This window comes from Pituophis catenifer, unplaced genomic scaffold (genome assembly GCF_029215685.1).
Source record: "Pituophis catenifer annectens isolate HBS135680 unplaced genomic scaffold, rPitCat1.0.hap2 SCAF_3, whole genome shotgun sequence".
Classification (NCBI taxonomy): domain Eukaryota; kingdom Metazoa; phylum Chordata; class Lepidosauria; order Squamata; family Colubridae; genus Pituophis; species Pituophis catenifer.
This window is the reverse complement of record NW_027256883.1, coordinates 68,121,429-68,146,785: the sequence shown is the minus strand read 5'-3', so window position 1 is coordinate 68,146,785 and position 25,357 is coordinate 68,121,429. Positions and strand designations below refer to the sequence as shown.

The following is a 25,357-nucleotide window of genomic DNA, read 5'->3' as shown; positions in this document are numbered from 1 at the left end:
AACCAATGTGAGGATGGATATAAAAATAGATGACAATGGGAAGGGGTATAATATAGAATAGAAGGGAAAAATTGAATTTGATTAAGATTAGAGATGAGGATGAAGGGTAATATTGGTTTTTTTACAAAAATAGATGAGGAATAAATATGGCAAAAGGAAATATAAAAATTGTAAATTTAATTGAAATGACTAAACACTGTTTAAATTTGTGAACCGGCCAAATACTCTGTTCAAAGAAAATACATTGTATGTTTGTATGTGTGCTTCTAATTATTGTTATTTATTCATATTTGTTCTCTTTTATTCTTTAAAGTTTAACAATTCATTCTTTATCTTAATATCTTTATATTTGTTTGGGGTTGGCTTTCTTCCCTTTCATCTTTTTTATTGTACAGCAATCTTTCTCCTCAAACCTACCACCTCTCTCTTTTCTTTCCTTCTTACTTTCTCTTCCTCCCCCTCTTCTTCTCCTCCCTACTTCCTCTTCCTTTCTCCTTCTCCTCCTCTCTTCCTCCCTCTCTTACCCTCACTCCTACTCTAATTTCCCTTCCCTTCCTTCATCCCTCTCTATTGCTGTATCCTTTTATGCATATGGACTACTCAGAGGGCTGAAAAAGTTATTTCTGACTGGTCCTCGCACTTTTGACCAGTCCTCGAACTTACGACTGTCCTCACGTTTTATGTTTTTGCCCTATCTTGTCACCATGGTGAAGAGAAGCAGTTGTGAAATGAGTGACATGGTTGTTAAGAATGCTACAATGGGCATAAATGATGACCAGTCATAAGTGCGAAGACCAGTCAAAAGTGCGAGGACCTGTCAGAAATGACTTTTTTCAGCCCTCCGGTTAGTCCTTTTGTGCATATGGACTACTCAGAGGGCTAAAAAAGTTATTTTTGACTGGTCCTCGCACTTTTGACCAGTTCTCGAACTTACGACTGTCCTCACATTTTACGTTTTTGCCCTATCTTGTCACCATGGTGAAGAGAAGCAGTTGTGAAATGAGTGACATGGTTGTTAAGAAAGCTGCACGGGCATAAATGTGAGGATGGTCATAAGTGTGAGGCCCAGTCAGAAATGACTTTTTTCAGCCCTCTGAGTAGTCCCTATGCACATAGCCACGCCCACCCGGTCACATGACGAGCTACCCACGCCTACACAGTCATGTGACCAGCTAGCCACGCCCACACAGTCACATGATTGCCAAGCCACACCCCCAACTAAGCCACGCCCACAGAACCTGTTGTTAAAAAAATTGAATCCCACCACTGGTGAAAGGGCCTCATAAGTGGAATAGCCTAGGGCCTCTTTTCATCTAAATCCGGCCCTGTGTGTAGTGATGAATTAGCTTTCTTCTGGTTGCTTTTGGTTCAGTGAATATTTCTTATTTTAAAGGTTGAAACTCATTATCCACCAGTTCAGAAGCTTGTGACACCCAAGCCTGTTTCACGGTCAATGACTCATTCACAGTTTTTTAAACCTTCTCTCGTGTCTGCTGCTGAATCAAGCAGGGTACGACAGAGACTAGAGATCAACCATAAAGTAAGTATATGTCAAAGCATCTAACTATACACTTAACTGTTATATACTCTCCATTCCTCTCCAGTATTTTATGTCCTGATTTAATTTGAATTAGCATTCTTGGAAAAATCTATTAAATATTGCTTTACCAGTAGTTTGCCACATATAGTTAAAAACTTTTGGAGACTGAAAACATAGAAATTGCAACCTTGCTTATTTAAGTCTGCTTTTGAGATATGATTTGTGACCAAAATGGATTAAAAAAATTTTTTGTTGTTAATATAAATAGTGGGAATCTGGTTTCTTTGTTGAAAAGTATGTTGGCTAGTGTACTAACGGAATTAATTATGAGGTGTGTTTTTGTTTTTATTTTGGTGCCTTTAAGTCGATGATGTAGTTTTTTCTTGGCAAGGTTTTTGGAAATGGATTACTGTTATTGCCTAAAGGAGAATTATTTGAATTATTCTGGACAGCAGGAGGCAGTAAGAAAGTATTATTGAAGAAACACAAATAAACAAAAAAAGGGAGTTTGAGAAATGTTTGAGTAAACAAAACTTGTGTTTTTCATTTATTAATGCAATTTTCATTTTTTATAAAACAATATATTAGAAAATAAATGGACTAAAATTTTAAGCATAATGTTTCTTTACAGGCAGGGCAGGAGCAAAGGCTCACAATGGAATTGCAAAGTGAACAATCAAAAAGGTATGTAAAGTTCACTGTGGTTCTGAAGAAATTGAATATATTACCAACCTAAAAGGTAATAAAAATAATCCTCAAGTTATGACCAGTCTCTTAGCAACTGTTCAAAGTTACAAAAGATCTCTCCAGGGCTTCTTACAACCCAGATTCAAGGTTTCAGTGAACATCCCCACAGTCACATGAACTCACTTTGTCACTCAGCAATCAGCTTAGTCATAACATGACCCATTTAACAACCAGAACAAGCTACGATCACAATTCTGGGTTCAATTACAGTTATAAGTCTAGGACTATCTGTAATTATAGAACACCATTTACCTTTAGTAATGTTCCAACTTGTTTGCTAGTTTCCTTACTCGCCTTCAGGCCCATGTGTCTTCTGAAAAACCTCTCAGAAGACCTAGTACATATTGTGAGAGTAAGGACTAAATCTGTCACAATGTTTCTAGTTTTAGTTGATTTTCTCTGCAACAACTGACCAACAGGAAACCGCTGTAGGGTTCAGGAGGTTCCCTCATTGAATTTTTCTGGGCAAAGATGTGTAGAAGACAATGGATAAGAGCAAGAGAAAATGGATTACGTGAAATTGGTTTTTACTCACATTGTTAGATATTGCAAAAGAAAAAGAGCTATTCATTACAGACACTGAATTGGAAATGCATAAGATAGGCCTGTAAAATACTGGTGAAAGTAACAGAACTGTAATGAAACTGGAAGGAAATGTTCCAATCTCCTTCACAAAGGTCATCTGAATCTTTAGGTAGAAGAGAGGAAATAGTGAAGTTGTATGTTTCAAAGGAATGTAGGACTCACTATTTATTGCCTGCTTACTTGTTTTCTGTTAAGAAACTAACATTTTGTGCTCTGTAGTCAAAAACATGAAAGGGAATTTTATAGATAACTTTTTAAAAATTTCTAAAAATTAGAAGTTCTGTAAAGTTTGCCATCCAAGACAGGATGCACCTGTCTTTTAATGGTAGTCCTTGAGAAGAAAGATGGCAGTGGAAAATAAAACCTTGAGGATTTTACACTTTTTATTAACTTCTGACTGGAATAGAAACATAGTTATGTTTGTTATTTATAGGGTATACCAACTGTTGCAGTATATGTGAAAAATTTTGCAACATCTATTGATTCTGTCTCAACAGTGTCACAAGCCCTACATTCACGACTTCTACAGCCAATGGATTACCACCTGCAATAGGAACTGGTGGAGGCAAAATGAGAAAGGGAAGAGGTATACACTATGTACCAAAATCCACACAAGATGAGGTAAAAATATTCATTATTTTGCAATATACTTTTTTAGTGGAGAAGTTATGTGAAATATTAAACTTTCCATAGATTACGGGCCCACGTAAGACCTTTTATTCTTATTTTGTTTGAATAACATAATAGGCAGAAAACTATTTAGTATGTTTTAAACCAGTGGTCCCCAACCTTTTTATCGCCGCGGACCAATCAGCCTTTGATAATTTTACCATGGCCCGCTGAGCGCGCGCAGGGGTGGGGGCTTTGGGCCACACGTGCATACCTGCGCAGGGCTCTCTTCCCTGGAGCCTTTGCGCACGGCCCAGGAGCTTTTGCGCACGGCCCAGGAGCTTTTGCGCACGGCCCAGGAGCCTTTGCGCTGCAGCGTTCATGTCCCCCGGCCGCTGCGCGGCCCGGTGCCAGGTACTCCACGGCCCGGCACCGGTCCACGGACCGGGGGTTGGGGACCACTGTTTTAAACCACTTAAATACCAAAGCTTATATGCTGCCTTTTTAGCACAATTGGATTCCTATTTCCTCTGTACTGCAACAGAAACGGCAATTAGAACCTGGGAAAGAATCTGCACAAGGCAATGATGATCTGTGGGATGGGGCAGTGGTCTTTTAATGGCTGAATGAGCCTATTCAGTGGGTTTACAGAGGCAGGTATATCATATGGAATATTGTAAGCTCAGCTTATCCCATGATGGATAAAAGAGACGTATAAAAATGTCACACCTTGCAAGTTTTAAATTTTCTGTCATGTATATATATTCTTTTTAGATATTTTTTAAATATTTGAATTATCTTGTCACTTAGATTAATGTTTTTTTTTTCAATTCTTGGCTAAATTGCTTTAATTTTTCTTTAGAAATAAGCAAACCCAAACTTAAAATATAGATTTCTCTGGAATTTGAAAAATAACAACTTGACTTTTCAATTTTAGGAGATGGAGATACCAGCACTACCAGAAATTTCTCTGCCCATTAGTACATCATCACTGCCAAAATTCAGCTTTGGCCCTCTGGCTAGTTCTTCTGGTCCATCCTTAACTCCCAGTGCTGCCCAACCAGTGACTAACAAGGTAAATTGTGTATAAAGTAGTTATTTTCTGCCTATCCTTTCTACCTTAATCTGATTTGTACCTCCATCAAGCTTTGGAGTTTTGTCATTTCACATTTTCTTTAACTAGCTGATTTATATTTCCATAATAAACAGTATAGACTAATACAGGTAACTGGTACGCTGCAAAAATGTCAGCAATCCATAATTTGTGAACACTGGCCTTGGTTGCTGGAGCCTTTTGTATTCCCAAACAAAAGGAAAGCAGCAGATTTCCTAGTTCTAGATTAAATAGACTACTTGTGTGTGATGTACTTCGACTTACAACTGTTCGCTTAGTGACCGTTCAAAGTTATGTCACTGAAAAAGTGGACTTATGACCATTTTTCACATTTACGACCGTTGCAGCATCCCTATGGTTTACATTACATGGTTTACACCCTCACGTGATTTACATTCAGATGCATGACAACTAACTCACTTAACAACTAAGTTACTAAGTTACTAATTTAACAACTGCAGTGATTCACTTAACAAATGTGGCAAGAAAAGTCGTAAAATGGGGCAAAACTCAACAAATTTCTCACTTAGCAACATAAATTTTGGGCTCAACTGTGGTCGTAAGTTGAGGACTACCTGTATTTTGATTTTAAGTTCATGACAGTAATAAGGTTATCATGTCAGTATTTAAATAAAAAATAGATTACTTCATAATATTCGTATATATTGGCCACAATGATAAATTTGTTATCATTTGGCCTCTATACATTCAACACATTGAATTTGAAATGAAACATTCAAGATGTGAGTGAAGTGAGGACTTTCAGCTTTAATTCAAGGAGTTTAACAAAAGTGACTATATATTATATAACGTATGAGGTATGTATTCCTCACGAAGATGTGTTATTCTATGTAACTGATACACTCTATATTTTCAGCACTGTGTGTCTATTAAGGTTGTGTAAAGAATTGCTTTAATTATGAAGGGGTACCTACAAAAAATTGCTCTTCAGATTGCTAAAAGCAGCTGCATCTTTTTCCAGATTTACATAGCTGCTTCAGAAGCTGCTCCTGGCTGACAGCCTGGTGCTAGTCTTGAAAAAACATGACTGCTATAATTACAGTATTTGAAAATAAGTGCCTCATACAAACCTCTTTTGAAAGATATGAAACCTTAGTGTGAATGCATATAGATTGCAGTCCTGCATTGTTGACCTGGAAATAAATCTCTTGTATGGGATTATGCTGCATTCTATAAACCCTGGAAGATTCATACTGATTTCTGTGAAACTTAACAAAACTGGAATGGTTGTATGAGGATTATATTGCATAAAAGGATGATAAATTCATAGATATGTTTCTTTTTTATTATAAAACCTGCCAGTTCATGTTTTGTTTGACAGTTGCAAAAGCTTAGGAGGTAAGACAGAAATAGAATAGATGCTGGTAGCATTACCTATTGTCATTCCCTTAAATAGTAACTTCTACAATTTCAACCTGTTTTTGAAAAGGATTTGACATTAAACATAGTTTGTTCCATATTACATACTACTTTTGAAACTTTCCTTTGATGCACCAGAAAAGGATACATTTTGTTTGGGAATGCAGAGCATCATTTGTTTCAAACAAAATCTCCTATTTGTATGTGTACATTTCTAATATAATCAAATAATGACTAATTATATTCTTTAGAGCAGGGGTCTCCAACCCCTGGACCTCAATCCACTACCAGGCCGTGGCCTATTTGGAATTGGGCAACTTGAGTGGCTGGCTAGAGCGTGCGTGCATGTGCACACAGCTCAATTTGCACAAGTGGCTGGTGAGCACTATTGTGCATGTGCACCAGCCCACCACTCACACAAGTCAAGCTGTATGCATGCACACTGGCTCGCCACTTGCGCAAAGGCTGCATCACACTTGCGCAGCCCAGTTCCCCTCCCCCCCCCAAATTGGGTCACCAAGCCACAAAGGTTGGGGACCGCTGCTTTAGGGTAGCTCCGTGATGGTGAACCTATGGCACACAGGTGCACGCAGCATCCTTTCTGTGGACATGCAAGCCATTGTTCCAGTTCAGCTCTGCTGCACATGTGCGTGCGCCTTCCATCGGCCAGCTGGTTGTCGGGTCTCAGCCGTGCATGCACAGGGCGCATGTATGCGCAGGGGGTGCATGCACGGGGGCCATACATGCATTGCATTTTGGGAGGTCGGGTGCACATGCGGGCATTCACGTGCATGCATGCATGCTTTGGACACTCGGTCCGGAAAAGGTTAGCCATCACTGGGGTAGCTGTTTAATATTTTGATTTTTTTAAATTAGGTACAGCCAGCTAGCAGTCCTGTATTCAAATTTTCATCTCCAATTGTAAAATCTACTGAAGCAGAAATGCTGCCTCCAGGATCTGTAAGTAATAATGCATGTGTGATTTTATGGCAAGGGAAGATGGTAATAATAGAAAAGAAAATGTTCAGAAGTAGAGGTCTGCTTGCTATTCCTGTTTATAGAATAGGTCTATTCAACTTCTCTTTTGACATTTAACGTTTATTTCTGTCAGATTGGTGGATTTAAATTTAGTGCTCCTGTTGCAAAATCATCTGATCTTTCAGGATCCAGGAATACTTCATTATCACCCCAGATTAATTCAGGTAATTTTATGCATTTAATATAGAATTTTTCTCTTGACTGGGAAATCAGGTATTAATATTGCTAGTTTAAAAGAAATTGAGAAAAATAATGGTTAAAGTTTATTAACTATTCTTTCAAAACTGAAAATCTCTTCCAATTTTAAATAGTTTTTTAAGCATACATTCAGTTTGGGTAAAACTTTATTCCAGGCTTTCATGATCTTCTAAGAAAGATTATTTAATTTGTATGACAGTTTGAAACAGCTGATTATAAAAGCTTCTTCATGAAATCTCTTGTAATAATTAGTCCATTATCTAATGTATATTTGCTCAAGGCAAATGCTGTTCAAACTTTTTCCATCAACAGCTGTCAACAGCATAAGCAATAAGAAAGAAAATGAGTATGATGGTCCTTTTAAGCCTGCAAAAATCCTAAAAGAAGGGAGTGTTCTGGATATTTTAAAAAGTCCTGGTGAGTCAATAGTTGAGATTTTAATTATATGGATTTTAATTGTTTTTTTTCTAAGCATTCTTAAGAAAAAAAAATTTAACACATGAAGAAGCTTTAAATGTGTACTGATTATAAGATTATTATTATTATTAAATCAATCACATCCTATATAATACAGGATGTATTTTATATGTTTATTCATTTAAAATGTGTTTTGTTTCTTTTCCCAGGTAAGTATTTTAAAAGAAACTCATACCAGGGGTGAAATCCAGAAGATTCTGACAGGTTCTGGAGAACCGGTAGCAGAAATTTTGAGTAGTTTGGAGAACTGGCAAATATCACTTCTGGCTGCCCCAGAGTGGAGTGGGAATGGAGATTTTGCAATATCCTTCCCCCAGGAGTGGGGAGGGAATGGGGATTTTGCAGTATCCTTCCCCTGCCACGCGCACCAAGCCACACCATGTCCACCAAGCCATACCAGTAAAAAAAATTGGATTTCACCACTGGCTCATACCACATATTTTTAAGGACATGATTTTAATAAAATCTTAGTTTCAGGACAGTGGTTAGCAAAGGAAATCTTAGGGAATTTAATAAGTACATATTGTTACTAAAATGTTTTAAAGTAGTTTGTTTCAAAAGAATTTTTGCTGGAAACCTAAGGTTCTTTTCTGGTTTTTTTTCCTTAGATTTTGCTTCCCCAACAAGTATATCAACAACATCTTCATCAATCACACCATATGTTGAAACAAGCACAGTAGTTTACACAAGGCCTGCAATAAGTAATTTTTCTGGACCTGTTTCAGGACTTGGAGATCCTATGAAGCAAATGCCAACACATTGGCCACATGACACATGTCTTACACAGAACAAGTTGGCAGAAAACAAATGTACATCCTGTCAAATTACAAAAGTGCCAACATCCAGTGGTACTAAACAGACTGAGGCTTTGGCTCAGAACATCATCAAATCAGTAGTTTCTTCAGCAGAAGCACAGGGGTTTGGATATAAGTTTAAGGCAGGAGTTGGAACTTGGGACTGTGATACCTGTTTGGTCCAGAACAAATCAGAAACTGCAAAATGTGTGGCCTGTGAAACACCAAAACCTGGAACAGGAGTAAAACAAGCTCTGGTGTTGCCTTTTGTCACAGACAATGCAACCACAACAGTGTCTTCCTCTTCTAGTTCTACTAATGTTACAAACACTTTAGGATTTGGAGACAAATTCAAAAAGCCGAAAGGTGCTTGGGAGTGTTCTGTGTGCTTAGTGTCAAATCTGGAAGAGAACAACCAGTGTGTGGCCTGTCAATCAGACAAAGCAGGTGAGTTTGCAGTATTTGAAAATTGTATTAGAAAAAAGTATCTGCCCCAAATTAGAATCCTAAACGCAGTTACTGGAAAGTAAAACAACACTGAGTTGTATGGAACTTTCTTGTGAAAACATGTACAAGACTACACTATTAAGTAATTTATTTAAAAAATAAAGCCTAGGACACCGCTGAAAATATACTGGAATATTTTAATGTTAAAAATATGTGTATCCTGCTTTTAGAATTGTAATTATTTTATTCTTTGCCCTTATAATCATGTTTATACATGTCTATGTTTAAGTATAATACAAGATTTTATTACACTGCCAAATACCAAAAAGATAGGCAGTGGTGTACAGATACAGATAATTTGTATGCCTGTTTTTTCAGTTTTGGGATAAGGATGATAATCATGTAATAATGCCATGTATTAGAGGCATAGATGATAAAAATGATCTTTAGAAATCACTGCCCAGTTGAAATTGGACATAAGACTTGTTCCTCCTCTAACAGTTCCTTAGTTAATATGTTAACCAGTTTCTCAAGAATTTTAGATTCACTCTGGATTTTTATTTTGACAGTAAAGCAAAACATTTATTATTTATTTGATAGTTGGCACCACCTATTCTGCATGAGTTTTAAGTTCGTATAAGTAATTTTTCTTAACTTTTCCCCTCCACTCATGTATTTTATTGTAACAAATCTGGAAAACTAATTTCCATTTAAAATTATGAATATTGATTCTATGCTCAAGAGGTATTTGTAATTTCTTCCTATGAAGCAGCTATTAAACTTGTTTAGTTTAAATTAGCAGTTTTCTGGAATGTGCCTTTTGCTAATCGTTGCTTTACATCATTTTGTTTTATTAGGGAGTTCAGTACCTGTGGTCAGTGGCAGTGCTTCATCTTTACCTACCCTTTCTGGAGGATTTTTGAATTTAGACAAATTCAAGAAGCCAGAGGGAAGCTGGGACTGTGAAACCTGCTTAGTACAAAACAAAGCAGATGCAACTAAATGTATAGCTTGTGAGAGTTCAAAACCAGGCCACAAGACTGAATTCAAAGGTATGTAAATAAAGTAAGCTTTTGTATTATTATGTTATTTATTCACTAGAAATAATAAGTTTAAGTCAGATAAGTTCAGATATTGGGTGCCCTTATTGTATTATTTCTAGTAAAATGCAATGTTGGATTTCAATCAGTGTGCATTTACTTCTAGAAAAGCAAAGTCTTTTCAAATCAGCATTGATTTCCATTGTAAGCAAATATCTTACTTTTTTTTTTTGCTCCTCAACCCTTTAAATTAACTTTCTTGCAGTCAAAACCAAAGGACTGCCTTCTCTGAAGATCTTTGAACTGCAAATGAATATTTATTTCACAGTATTAAGAGATAATAGCAGAAGAGGAGAAAGGAGGGTAAAATGGACTTCGGGAGTCAAGGATATAATTTAAAGTAAATCGTTGTGGGAGTTAGGTTTGAAGATCTACAGAGGACAACAGATAGTATATGGCTAAGCCTTGAGTCAGGTCAGGAAAGAAAAGATTGCAGACCTGGGTGCATGTGTGTGTGACAAAGGGAGAAGACAGTTGTGTAGATAGATCTGCAATGAGACAGTTGATTCTGAGGGGAGCAAAAATAAATGACTAAGTTGACTATTATGTGTTTCAGCTGTGAGGGAGAGTGATTTAAGCAAATGGGGATTGATTTTGAATAAAAGAGATGTATATTCTCATAGAAAAAAGTAGTGAGAAACCATTGCCAAAAATGCCAAGAAGACTGCAACTCAATCGCTAAGTGACATGGTTATAGAGTGAAATGGCACGTGACTGTACCCAATTTATATTGTTAGTTCCACTTGCAGTTAAGTGAATCACCACAAGTTTTTAAGGGATGTTACATTACCATGACTTACAACTCCCTGTTGGTCTTCCCATTGGGTGAGTTTGTTGGAAGTTGGCTGTGAAGATCACAAATGGTGATTACGTGACTGTCGGATGCTCCAACCATTGTAAATGTGTGCTGGTTGCCAAGTGACTGAATTGTGATCATGTGACTGGGGACACAGTAAAGCAGGGGTCCCCAACCACTGAGCCATGGCTCACTACCGGGCCATGGCCTATTTGGAACAAGGCTGCCACTCTTGCGGGCTGGTTCCCTCTCTCCCCCTTCCCCCCCCCCACGCCAGGCCTCCAAGCTGCAAAGGTTGGGGATCACTGCTGTAAAGCCTAGAAGTTTGTGGACCGGTCATAAAACTCTTTTCAGCACCATCATAATTTCAAATGATCATTGAATGAGTGATTGGTAAACAAGGATTATCTACACCAGATTGTTCAAGACTATATTAAAACTTGAAATGTATTAAATTAAAATTCCATTTAATTGCAGTTTTTAATACAGCTACTTCAGAGCCATCTGCTTCTTCATTTAAATTCGGTATTCAGTCGTCATCATCAGAATTATCTCAGACTGCAGGAAAAAACTTCAAATTTGGAGAACAAGCAGGATTCAAATTTGGTACTACATCAGATCTGGGTTCTTCAGGAGGCTTTAAATTTTCTAAAAATGAAGGCTCCAATCCAGGAAGCTTTTCTTCAGAGTCTAAATCTGAGGAAAGTGTGAAAGAAGGAAAGAACACCACCACTTTCAGTTTTGGACTTCCTGCTGGAGCTAGCAGTTCATCTTCTACTTCATTTCAATTTGGAATAGCTAACCTTGGACAACAAGAGAAGAAAGATGGAGCTAACAAGCCAGTTATAGGAGGTTTCACTTTTGGCACAAGTTCTATAGGAGCCACAACTGCATCTGAGAAAAAAACTGGAATAAGTACTTTCAAATTTGGAAATGTAGAGGAGAAGGAAATTGCAGAAAGTCCCTTTTCCTCTAAGAAATCAGAGGAGAAAAAGGAAGCACCTTCAGCAAAAGGTGGCTTTACTTTTGGTAATATAGACCCTGTGAATGCCCCACCGCTTACTTTGGGAAGGACAGATGAAAAGCAGGAGGTGGGTGCCTCTTCTACTCCATTAGTGTTTGGAAAGAAAGCAGAGAGTGAAGAGTCAAAGGCACAATCCATGTTTTCATTTGGGAAAACAGAACAAACCAAAGACAATGGCACAGTAAAATCTGCATTTAATTTCGGCTTGGCAAAACCTGCTGAGAAACCAGCTGAACAACAAATAAAAACAACATTTGCATTTGGGGCACAAGCAAGCTCTGCAGGTAGGTGGAAAAATTCATTGAATTCTCAAGTTTTTGTTTCATGCTTTTTATTATTTTGATTAAGGGTAATATTAAATTGGCTGATTATTTACAAGATTTACCTCTGAAAGAAAGACCTTGAGAATATTGATTCACAGTTGCAAATTCATCACTAAAAGAGTGATGAACTTCAGCAGAACAAAGTTGAACCAAAGTACAGTACTTACTATGAAAAGCCTAATTGAACCAGAAAACAGTGTTATCCAATAAATGAATTATCTAATGGGAAGAACTAAAATTAAATCTACAAGCCACTGTTTTCCATTCAAGTTGCAATATTAAAATTGAAAGTGATCCCTGTGTAGGCATGGATGCCCATACTTGTCAAGATTGTTTCCATATAATAGAACATGCTTATTTTTCACCATAAACATTGTACTATTTTCAGAATTCTTAATACTGTAGGCAAGAGAATCTAAAGCCAAATTTTAAAAAATAAGGGGAAGGGGTATTTTTGATATACTATGACATAAATTTAACCTAAGGAGAAGGCATATTTTTAATAATTACTTATTATTTAGAGGTTGAATATATCATGGTATGCCAAAATTTCCAAGAAAGCATATTGAAAGCTTTCCCAACGTTTAGAAGCTGGATTTTGTTTTGAATTAAAACAAGTACATTAATGCTTGATAGTATCTGAATACCGTAGCAATATACAAAACTTACATGAGGTTGGAATATTCTGGAGAACTTTTGTCTGAAACCCCATATCTGGGACACACTGAACTCCTAGTTTCAGAAGTTTTACTTTCAAACTGCCCAGAACAATATGGTTTGGAGCAGTAATAATCCAATTCTTAAATTGTAAGTTTTTCAAATTCCTACAGTACATCTGAATTTGATGACTTTCAATAAATTCAGCTTGAGCTGGATGTCCAATAGGCAGAACAGGAAGCTGCAATCTAGGGGTCAAAGGTGCTGTTAAAATGTTAGTATCTACATTGATAAAGGAAATAATTACATGATTAGAACACATAGTTTTTCCTTACCTGTCTTGAGAAAAAAATGTAATGTTACCTACCATGTTTCTCCAAAAAGAAGGCTGGGTCTTATTTTCTTTTGACCCCTGAAAAACAGGTAGGCCTTCTTTTTGGTGGGTTCTAATTATTAACTCACCTCGTGGTGGTGGCACCAACAGCCCTGCCCAGTAGGAGCCTGCTGCTGGCCCACTTCTGCAGCCGCTTGCCACCACTCGCACGCATCGCCCTGGCCTTTGTTTTGCCTTTAGATGCCTGCTGGAAGGCATCTGAAGGCAAAATGGAGGCCGGGGCGATGCGTGCGAGTGGCGGCAAACGGCCGCAGAAGAAGGCAAGGCAGGTGTCGGGGTGTGTGAAGCCTGGTAAGTAGGGCAGCTCCACATCCCCACCCTAGCTTATTTTTTACCTGTATGCCTCGCTCCATCCCCTACAGCCTGGGTGGGTAGGATCTTTATTAGGGCTAATTTTGTGGGTGGGGCTTAATTTGATTGCATGTGCTCAAAGACATGATAGAGCTTCTTTTCAAAGTGGGTCGTCTTTTTGGAGAAACACAGTATTAAAATTAAAGGGTAGGACTTATTTGAAACAGCATCATAATAAACCTTTAGTAAAATAGACATCGAAACCCAAGAAGAAAATGTTGTTTTGGAAAGGACCAGTACCACATAAATATGCCAATGTAGGTTGCGCACCAGTAACACAATTATAAAAACAAATTCTTTCTTCACTTGTGTGTAATAGTAGTAGTTCATTGTCTCAAGCATTTTGTTCTTTGGTATTATAAGAATCTGATGCTTTGATTTTCTAACTGAAGTCTTAAACATGCTTTCAGATGACAAACCTCAAGTTCTAACCTAATAACCATAGGTATCTGGAATTCTACAGAAGAAGAGTGGATTTTTCTTTTTGTTCACCAACATAAAAATTCAAAAAGTGAATTGAAATTTCTCCCAGTCTCCTAGTGGTTTTTTGTTTAAAAGTTTGAACATTTTATTTTAGACTTGTATATCCTCCCTTTTCCAACGGACCAATAATTACAAGATTATCATTCCTATCAATTGTGCAAGACTGAATGATTAAAAAGAGGTAAAATTGTCACCAGTGCAAATTAGAATGAACATATGTTAAAGTTGGTGAGAACCTTAACTTTTTTCTTTTAACAAAATGATTATAGAAATTGAATACCAATCAGCATTCACATCATAATCAATATAAGTCTGAGGCCAACCATCAAAAAAGTTGGTAACCCAGAATCAAGTAAGGAAGCATGAAACAGTAGTAGGGGAGGAGCAGTTGATAAACACAATTTAAAATACAAGGGATGTTGGGATATTGGCAGTTAAAAAGCAGAGGAAGTAAAGATTATTATATGGACTGGAGGGTAAAAACCGAAGCAAGGATAGGAAGAAGTGAAAAGAGAAATATATACCATGTTTCCCCAAAAATAAGACCCTGTGTTATATTTTTTTGAACCCTGAAATAAGCACTTGGCCTTATTTTCGGGGAGGTCTTATTATTTTGGGGTGTGTGGAGCAAGACAGGGCTCCTCTTGCCCTCTTACCTGATTTCCAGCTCTGTCTCTAACCCTAACCCAAAGAAATGGCGGAGAACGACTGCACATGCGGTTTAATATTTTCGGGGAGGGCTTATTTTCGGAGGGGGGCTTATTTTAGCGCATGCGTTCAAAAGCCTGATTGGGCTTATTATCCAGGGAGGTCTTATTTGGGGGGAAACAGGGTAAACGAAGGAAGAGTGCTGTGCTTTACAGCATATGTAGCGGAAAGGGGAATCCAAATAAGAGGGTGGGGAATATTTTAATGTTAAGAATAAAAAACAACTTAGTAAAAGGAATTTAATAGCTAGATGTCAAAAGTGTTAAAATAACAATATTAAGGTATTGTTTGTCTATTTAAACATTAATGCAGCTGTAACTGCATTTAGTTTCTTACAGTTTCTATGAACATTGAATATTTTCTCAGAGTAATGGATTAATGGATTGTAATTCTAGAATTCAAAGTAATTAAGTACAATTATGAGCTTTTGAACTTCATTGACACAACCTTACAGGTGCATAATGAAATCTTACAGTTGAGGCTTTAATTTTCATTAGTAAAGTAATTCTTTAAGTAATTGACGATTGATCAGAAAAACAACCAAATATTTTTTATATTAAAATAGTAACATTCATTCCTTATCCCAAACCTTTTAAAAATAGTGTATTCAGATACTGATAAAATTGGAGCAGGGAGAATAATTGAAAAACACAATGTTTGAATTTCCTTTTTTAAAAGAAGAGGAAGAGAGCCCCCTCAAATATTCATATTTTTATTAACAAAATGTGTGTGTAAATAAATGTCAATTAAATCATTGACATTTGAATCACTTTATTTTAACAAAAGTAAGAGTTATGAAACATAAGTAGGTACTATATATGCAATTAAAATTCCTAAATTGTCCTCCATATCGGACTCCTAGTAATAAATTTTTGTTCAGTTAAAAGAATATCAGTTCTTTTTTCCATTGTATAATATTAAAAAATGGATATTCTTTCATCTTTATAGTAAATATTTCTTTTGTCCTTCTGTTATTGTTGGTATGAAGTCAAAAGAAGCAATAGAGTGTTGGAGTTGAATGAGAATGTGTAGTTATTCATGCTTGGGTATTAATGAATGAATTACCTCTTGAGCTGAACTTATTTAAGGAATTATAGTGGAAATGACTTGCTAAACTGAGGTGTTGCAATTATAGCATCATTATTATTATTTATTACAAGGGAAAAGAGATAGCAAGGAGCAAGCGAATGAAGACACAAAATTCAGTCCCAACTTAAAATAGATAAAAGATGGAAGAGGAACTCAATGTAGAAACAACAAGGGGAAAACATGATCAATTACACTATTGAGAACAAAGATTTTTAAAGGAGCAAGAAGACATATGCAAATTAGTGAATGAAAAAAATTCATTATGTGGGTAGTAAGAGGTAAAAGGTAAAGGTAAAATTTTAGTCGTTGCGAACTACGGAGGGCGGTGTTCATCTCCGTTTCAAGGCCATTGAGCCAAATGCTGTCCAAAGACATTTCTGTGGTCATGTGGCCAGCATGATGTCACAGAATGCTGTTACCTTCCCACCAAAGTGCTATCTATTTATCTACTTGCATGTGCATGCTTTTGAACTTCTGGGTGGGCAGGAGGGTACAAAGAAGAGATCATAAATATAAGCTGTATATCTTGAGGATTTGTTTATTTATCCTAATTTGGAGGCTGCCCCAACTCCTCCATGTGTCAAGGCAGCTTCAAATAGAAAAAACACACATGGAGATAGGAGTAAAAAGAACCTTGGCTTACTGGGAAAACAGTACACCAAGCCATTTATTAAACATAACAAATGGTTTCCCCAACCACTCTATCCTAAACCTCCAGAGAATAACCAGATTTTAAAAACAGATTCCTAAATGTCACAAGGGTGAGAGCTACGCAAATCTCCAGGGAGATTTCATTCCAGAGGGCAGGGCCTGCAGCAAAAGAGGCATGATTCCTGTGGTGACAAAATAACACTGTTTAATTGATGAGACCTGGATTTGACCCACTTTGCTGTTATCATAAGAGACAGGCAGAAACAATTTGAGATAATCCCTTAAGATAGCCAGACCCTATGCCATGAAGGGTTCTAAAGGTAACGACCAGTGCTCTGGGTTCAAATACAAACATTAACACAGAACATTTTAAAGTCCGACGTTCAACTAAAACCAGAGCTTTACTTGCTGGGAGTAAATAACTGAAATGGGCAAATAACTGAAAAAACATGTAGACAAGATAACACTGTTTAATTGATGAGACTTGGAATTGACCCACTTTGCTTTATCATAAGAGATGGATAGAAACAATTGGAGATAGTCCCTCAGATAGTCATGCCCTATGTCATGAAGGGTTACTGAAGGGAAAGTGATAAATAGTGCTCTGAATTCAAATACAAACATTAATACGAAACATTTTAAAGACTAATATTCAACTAAAACCAGAACTTTACTTGGTTGGAGTAATGGACAAACAACTGGAAAAGACTTATAGACTTAGGGATAATTGTTTTTGTGCATGGTAATTGCAGTGAGATTATTAAAATACCTGAAATACTAAAATAGAGGAATGGTTGATGAAGATGACAGAATTTGCAGAGATGCAAAATTGATCTATTTAGTTCGAGAAAAGACAATAATTACAGTAGTTAGGGATGGGAAATCCTTTCTGGACTTTTTGCTGAAATTGGAACAAAATGCCCTTGTGATTGATAAGTTTAATGATTAGAAAAGATAGATAATGGAAAGGGGGAATTATGATATAACCTTAGAAAAAGAAGCTAAAATTTGAATTCATTTATAACTGCTATAAAAAAGATTAGAAGACATTTAACAAAAAATATGTATTAAAAAAATGTGATAACCAATACTTTGAATTGCACTTGGAAGCCAACTGGTAACTACTACAGTTTGCAATATGTGGGTTCATAAGCACATTTACCATGTTTCCCCGAAAATAAGACCCTGTCTTATTTTTTTTGAACCCTGAAATAAGCGCTTGGCCTTATTGTCATGCGCGCAAAAGCCCAATTGGGCTTATTATCAGGGGATGTCTTATTTTGGGGGAAACAGGATATATATATATATTATAGAATTATATAGCCACCAATCTGTAATATGTGATTCTGAGTGGCTTACATAATATGACCTTCCCAATGTTGCCTTTGCTACTACATTTTGGATTAGCTGTAACTTCTAGATGATCTTCAAAGACAGCCCTAGCCCCATGTAGAGCACATTTCAGTATTTCAATTAAGAGGTGACCAGGGCATGAGTGATTTATCTAAAGGCACTCTGATCCAGAAAAAGGTGTAACTGGCCATCTAGGTGTACCTGTGCAAAATCTAGCCTGACCACAGCTGTTATCTGTTCTTTGATCAGAAGCTGGGAGGCCAAGAGGACCCTTAATAAGAAAATGCAGCTCCATTGAGGATTAATAATCTCTTAAGATAGGGGGCTCAAATAAGATACTCCATCTTTTCAGGGTTGAGCTTGAGTCTGTTCTACCCCATCTCCACCCAGCCTCCAGGCATTGGATTGTCAAACCCTGCAGGAGCTAAGATAGGAATTAAAGGGCTGTAGCCATGATCTCTTCCCCCTGTCAACATCGATTCAAACCAGCTGCAAGAAAGGAGGAGAATTACCACTGAGCAATGCCCACTACTCCATATGCAGATTGAAAAAGTTACTGTGGTTGACGCTATTAAAAAGTGCTAAGAGATCAAGAAGCAGTAGGAATGGATGCACCACTCTTATCCCAGCTTCATCACAGGTCATCAACAAGCATGACCAGAGTTTTCTCTACTAAGCCCTGGCCTGAAACCCAACCAAAACAGTTCCAGATCAACCACCTCTTACAGGGTTTTCTGGAGCTGAAGCCCAATCACTTTCTCTATCACCTTCTCTAATAAGTGGATGATCAAGACCTTTTTTGCTAATAAGGGAAGATTGGACACTAGACAATAGTTGTCCAGCACCGCTGTGTCCATCAATGGTTTCTTGAGGAGACGTTACACTACAACATTCTTCAATGATGAGGGATCACTTCCTCATTCAAGGTTACTTCCCAGGCAGCTTTCACCATTCAGTAGGGGTCTGTATCTAACAGGCAGGAGCCCAACCTAACAGATAGGAGAACCCTCTCCAGTCACAATGTCAAATTCCAGTTAACCCTACAAGTTCTTGCCTTGGACTCCTCAGGTGGACCTGTCTGGAATCTAGCTCTGAATGAATCCAAGCACCCTCTGCCAATTGGCAAAACAATAGCCCTGCTGCTCATGGTCCTGCTGCTCATTCCTGGGTCACCTTACATAAAGTTGCTGGGCAGCTAAAAAACAGACTCAATAAGGACAACGTTTTGCTGTCCTTTTGGCCATGATGTAATCCATAATATGAATTCCTGCTTAAATTTAGATACTGGATGCGAAGGTAGGGAAGAAAAACCGAAAAAATAACCTGTAAGATGAAAAATACTATCACGGATCAAGAATAAAATATGAAAAACAGAAGAGAAGGGAATTATTGTATGTGGCTTTGATTAAATTTGCTGTTAGGGAGCATCTGACTACATAGAAGCATTTAAAAAGAGCTGAAAAGGAAATAATATTTCCTTTTCTAATAATACTATGAGGTTGCTAGGGTAGAAGTAATTTGGGAATCTATAAGTCTTTGCATCTCATTGAATGTATGTGGGAGTAGAATGCATTAAAATGTGTGAAATATAGTTGTGCATAGTGGGAGAGCAATTTAATGATTCAGTCTTTGGAGTTTTGATTATGTCCTGTTGTGTGGATACCACACATCAAAAATAAATGTTTTATAAAGGACATGAAGTGAATAGGTTTTGCTTAAAAGTGGATTTAGCTACCTAGGTCATTGTAATCTCTCACCTCAACATTGCTAGTACAATGAACCATCTGTTGCGTTTTCATGAAAAATGCTTGTGTTCTATAATACCAATTTTCTGGTCCTACCTGACTGAAAAACCATGGTTCAAAAAAAAAAAAAAAAAAAAAGAGGAGTGCATGTTTTATTAAACCTGACACTAAGAGACAAGTCGACCAAGCATGTAAGTACAGCATGTTTTCAGTATAGTAAACCATGGTTTGGATAGAGATTTTTAAAATTAAACCATATCATTAAGTTACATGATTGCAAAGTACTCTGTATAAAATGCGTTTGGAATTCTTCACTAAATGAGTTCACAAAGAGGTGTATAATCCCTGGTATCCTTTCTTCCTTAGATCCCTTTATCTCTTCACAGCATCAGTAACAATCTTCATTGTTTATTTCTAACTCATAATTTATTTTACTTTTTAGATCCAGCACCAGCAAAGGAGGCTTTCACCTTCCTGAGCTCTACTTCTTCTAATACTCCTGGGCCAAGTGTTTCTCTTGGTGGCAGCAGTAGCAGCAGCAGCGGCGGCACGATATTTAGCAGTACCACTTCTTCCTCAGCTCCCCCGCCGGCCTTTTTATTTGGACAGGCCAGCAACACTGTGAGCAATTCAGCTTTTGGCAATGCTTCTGATTCAAATACCACACAGTCTTTTGGGTTCGCTCAAGACAGCAAGCCGCCAACAACCACTTCCAGTATAAACACTCCTGTTCCATTCCTGTTTGGTTCAGTCGCCCCCACTAACATCACAGCTAACACTGGCTTCAGTTTCTCAGCACCTACCACAACGGCACCTCCTACAGGTATGCTTGAACATTAGAAAAGTGACCATAAAAGAAACTAGATTTCCAAATAAAAATTGCATGGAGAGTTCTGAGACTGTATTAAAATATACAAAGGCTGAATTTACAGACTATCTCTGGGATGATTAAATTGTTTTTGGTAACAATTTAAAACTATTAGTGAAAATATTGTAAGTAATCATTGCTTTAGTGTTATATCAGCTTGTTAAATCCTATTGATGGCATAAGAATCTATGTAAAAGCTATTACAACAGCATGAGCTATTGCAGTAGCTTTTACATTAATCACATCAGGTTTTAGAAATTATTCTATTTACTCAACTAGGTTTTTTTCGGCTTCTTTTTTTCTATCTTGCATTATGCCTGTTTCCAACTAGCTGTATGTTCTTTAACAGCATGTTTATTTTTTTCAATTGCTCTGTTGCACTTACTATCGCTCTGTTGGTCTAATCATAGAAATGAGTTACAGTATTACAATAATTAACATATTTATGCATTTTTCAATAATGGATAGAATAATGTTTGGATGAGATATTTGTTGTTTAGCAGATCAGTGAGTTAAATGTGAACATGAGACTGAAATGTTATATCTTTGTTGACTTTATAAAATCTATGATAAAATGAATAAGCTTGAATTATGGTATGTTTTAAATGAATATGGAGCTGAAAATTTGTTGCTAAAGGAAAAACTAGCTGTGTACTATGGAAGCAAATGTGCAAGTGTGATTGGACACATAAGGAATTTGTCTCCAGTGCATAAGCTTTCAGTGTACATACAAATCACAAAATTATAGGTCATAAACCATAAAATACAATCAAAAATCCTAAAATACAAACAGCAAGTAATAAATCATAAGATACCAATAGGAGAAGGTAGTAGGAAAGATGAGAAGAGTAGATGAGAAAGATAATAGCAATACAGCCCTATTACAATACATGGGTAAGTATCTTTAGGAACAAGACAGTGCTGTAAGGTTTAGGTGTTCAGCACAGTGATGACATGGGGGTGGGAAATGTCTTTGTGTCTGGTTGTTTTGGCATGCAATGCTGTATAGCAGTATCCTGAGGGGAGAAGTTGAAACAGTTTATTTTATGTCCAGGTTGTGAGGGATCTATAGATATTTTCTCAGCCCTCTTTCTGGCTCGTGCGCTAGACAGGTCCTCAATGGAAGGCAAGCTGGTTGCAATTGTTGTTGTTTTTTTCCCTGCAGTCCTAACTATTCATTGAAGTCTATAACTGTTCTGTTTGCTGTGCCAAACCAGACAGTTATAGAAGTACAAATGACAAAATCAATCATTCCTCTATAGAACTATATCAGCAGAACTTTGGCCAATTTGAGCTTGTGTGACAGTATTTAGCAAATGGTTCAACATTGTATTGTATGTAACATTGTATTCAACATTGTAAAAAATGATCCAACATTGAGGATATTTAGTAAATGGTTAAACATTGAGGAAGGGGCATTGTTTAATGTATATTTTAGTAAAACATTTAAAGATGGGGAAATTGAGAAATTGTAAGATGTACAAATGCTGATGGAAAGAAGTAGTTCATTATGAAGAATTAATGTCAAAAATAGAAAACCTGGCTGGGTGTAAGAGTGTGCTAGTTATATGGAACTGAAAGTCGAAGGTGTCAGAAGAAATAGGGTCAAGACTGAATGGATGCTGAATGAATATGGACTGAATTCAAATGTGAATATTCAGGCACGTAAATGAGGTGGTTGAAATTGCAAAACGGAAGGAAGGGAAAATACGAAGAAAAAATGGATACTGTAGGTCAAGAAGAAGGGTGAGGAAAAACAAAGTCATGGCTGGATGATGTCAGACTGTAATGTTAGAGAGATTATTGTCTTCTGCTTTCAATTTGTTTGAATGGTTTGCACCTCTGCCCTTTGCATAACTCTAGAACCTGAAAGGGAATTGTTGATAGGCTTAAATGTATGTGCAGTTCCCATGTTTATTTTGCTCATTTGTTTTTCTAGGCTCCTCTTCTTCCTTTGTGTTTGGCTCTGGATCTTCAGTTTCTACAGCTGGTCCAGCTTTTGGTGCTAGTCAGACACCAACGTTTGGTCAAAGCCAAGCCTCCAATCAGACCAGTACTCCAACCTTTGGATCACTTTCCTCATCTTCATTATTTCCTGCTAGTTCTCTGCCTGCTCCTCCAGCTTTTGGGACTGTTTCAAGTAATGCCCAGCCTTCTGTCTTTGGACAACAAGCTAACCAACCACTTGGTTTTGGTTCAGGTACAGCTCCCAGTACTGGTAAGTTCAAACTACAATTTTCATTCCGTAACTAGTTTATCTTCTTTGAAAAAACTCTATGTTTGGTTTTCAACTTCCATATCCAAAACTCCCAATAGGTGAAGATCAGAGTTAGTATATTTGTTTTAACTTCCAGATGCTACCTTTGTAAGATTTGAGTCAGACATGGTGGCATGTTTCCCTTATATCTGAGTATTTTTGGATGCAAAAATCCTTTTTATTCCTCTCATTATTTCCAGCTGCTTTCTTCATCCATGCATGGCTGAGGCCTCATCCTCTTTGCCCTTGTCTTCTGCATGGTTGCTTCATCCATATGTGGCAATTATTATTAGATCAGTTCAAACTGTAACAATATACAGATTATGAATACCAAATTTCAGATTATTAGTTTGGAAAAAAAATTTCTATGAGCAAAAGAATGCTGAGTTATATGATGTCAGGACTCTTTGGCAACATTCCTTAAGTTGAACATTAATTCCCTTTGAATGTTCATTTCAGATATATTAAAATCAGAAATGTGATTTACAGCTAAGTTTCATATTGACTTCCAACACAAAGTTTTGCAGGAAAGATTTAATTAGATACTGAAGTTCATATAATAAAGATTTATTTGTTGTGATGGAAGTGATGATGTGGAAGATACTAAAAAACATTTTCTGTCAAGAGAGCTAATTATTTCAAGGAAAACATTTTTTGGATATATTATTAAATCCCGGGTTTACTCTTTAGGTCAAGTATTCCAGTTGGGAAGTAGTACTGCTAATTTCAACTTTTCAAGCAGCAATCCAAGAATATTTACCTTTGGTGCAAGTTCAACTGCACCAGCACAGCCAACAGGTTCTTCGGGATTTGCGTTTTCTCAGGCTTCATCATTTAATTTGGGGTAAGAAAAGGGTTAAAGCAGATTTACATACTATTAGGTTATTTGTTGTATTTGTTTGGCATGGAAATTATTTTCTATGAAATGCTTTTATACCATGGAGAGCAGTAAGCAATGGCTTGAGAAATGAACATGCAATTTGTATGAAATGAATGAAATTAACTTCAGCTTTATTATATTTGCTGATATTAGAAATACATTGTTAATGTTATGCTTAGAATATTAGTATTTTAAACTGGTCACATAGAGCCCAAAAGATAAATGCAATTTTTGAAACAGAAAGGTTGAGAATCAGATTCATTATCTGGAAATTATACAATTCATTTAACCTTTAGAAAAGTATTTTTTGGTAAAACAAATGTTTTTATCTATTTTATTTTACAGTATACTTGTTTATGTTTCTTTAGCAGTACTAAAAATTTTAAAATATATTATTCTACGTTCCTTACTCTTGATTTTTCCACCCCCCAAAGCAGGAATAATGGGAAAGGTATAAACTCCACGGGATCTTCAGTGCCTGGTCGGAAGATAAAGACGGCTGTTAGACGTAGAAAATAAAAATATTAATGATTGTTACAGACAGCAACTCTTACCACAGTTGGTTGCCCTGCATTGTTCAGTTCCTGAATTGTACCTCATGTTGGGTTTAGCTGAAGCCAGGTCTGCCTAAACTCTGCTCGCTTTTTTCTTCCCATTTAGTTTTTTTAAAAAATAATAAGAAGAATTAGAATTAGAATTGGTGGTAGGGAGGATCTTGAGCAAAACTACTTTAGAATCCAGCAGTTTTTCTTCCCTGACTTGGCATGGTCTGGCTATAGATATAAATATAGCCTACACAGCGAATGGCTTTATATAATACCTCTGTTTGCACCCACTTTGTGCGCTCTTCTGCGTTTATGGACAGTTCAAAATTGTAATTATATTAGAGAGGGGAGTCTGTATAGAATAGAGAATGTGGATAATGAATTTTCTTTGCCGAGTTTGTGCTGATGTATGTGTGAAGTGAGCGAGTTGTGTGTATAGTGCACTAAAATTTTCTGATAGAGGAAGAATGGTTAAAGAATAGTCCATGCTAAGGACTAGTTAGATCAGTAGTATTTCATTCAATAATTATATGCTCTTTCTATTTTCATTCTTCTTATCACCTGTCTCGCCTTTTCATTATTTTATTATGAAACAAATGTGTAAATACTATTCTGTTTCTCTATGTACTTTGACATAACAAATCTGTGAACTTGAAATTTTAATTTTGTGTGTTACTGCATATTTTTGTTTAGTATTGTCTCAGATTTTATTATGTAAATCTCATTATTCAAAGTTGCCTAAATCCATTAAAGACATTTAAAATTGGGAATTCTTAAAGTAAATTTATTGGCTTTTCTGATCCATTTTTGTTTGGACCAAAAACCAGTATTGTACAAAGTGTTAAGTATATATTTTTATATTTACAGAAATGGACTCTGGTGACTTTGGATAATAAGGAAAAGTTTAATATTAAAGCCATGTTTATTACAGTATAATTAACATGTTAAAACCATGGGATAAATGCCATCAATAAAAATTAAGAAATACACTGGTCTGAATTTTAATGCAGACATACATATTGTCTAAGTCAATCAGTAATGTTTGTATGTTCTCGATAGATTTATGTCTGTGGTGTAGAAATGTTTCTGGCATCCCCCCCTCCCCCGAGCCTATACTAGCTCCCCCCTTTGCCAATTTCCATTTCCAGCTAAGCATTTCCTGGGTCTAGAACAACTCACCATGAACAACTTGCCATGGCACAAC

At 36.7% G+C, this 25,357-nt stretch overlaps 1 protein-coding gene across 3 annotated transcripts in view; it reads left to right on the top strand.

Moving 5' to 3' along the window:
- Positions 1 to 25,142, top strand: part of NUP153 (nucleoporin 153) — a 38,774-nt gene extending 13,632 nt beyond the window's left edge. The window contains exons 9-22 of one of the 3 annotated variants that reach the window (XM_070940693.1): positions 1,394 to 1,540; positions 2,172 to 2,224; positions 3,370 to 3,493; positions 4,419 to 4,556; positions 6,852 to 6,935; positions 7,087 to 7,177; positions 7,524 to 7,628; positions 8,297 to 8,929; positions 9,787 to 9,981; positions 11,303 to 12,133; positions 20,046 to 20,426; positions 22,411 to 22,689; positions 23,419 to 23,572; positions 24,046 to 25,142. In XM_070940693.1, coding sequence (XP_070796794.1) covers positions 1,394 to 1,540; positions 2,172 to 2,224; positions 3,370 to 3,493; positions 4,419 to 4,556; positions 6,852 to 6,935; positions 7,087 to 7,177; positions 7,524 to 7,628; positions 8,297 to 8,929; positions 9,787 to 9,981; positions 11,303 to 12,133; positions 20,046 to 20,426; positions 22,411 to 22,689; positions 23,419 to 23,572; positions 24,046 to 24,127 — 3,297 coding nt within the window. In that variant the 3' untranslated portion in view covers positions 24,128 to 25,142. Of the gene's footprint in view, positions 1 to 1,393; positions 1,541 to 2,171; positions 2,225 to 3,369; positions 3,494 to 4,418; positions 4,557 to 6,851; positions 6,936 to 7,086; positions 7,178 to 7,523; positions 7,629 to 8,296; positions 8,930 to 9,786; positions 9,982 to 11,302; positions 12,134 to 20,045; positions 20,427 to 22,410; positions 22,690 to 23,418; positions 23,573 to 24,042 lie in introns of all 3 variants that reach the window. The other 2 variants (XM_070940692.1, XM_070940694.1) reach the window with 2 other exon arrangements.
- Positions 25,143 to 25,357: the final 215 nt, after the last annotated feature.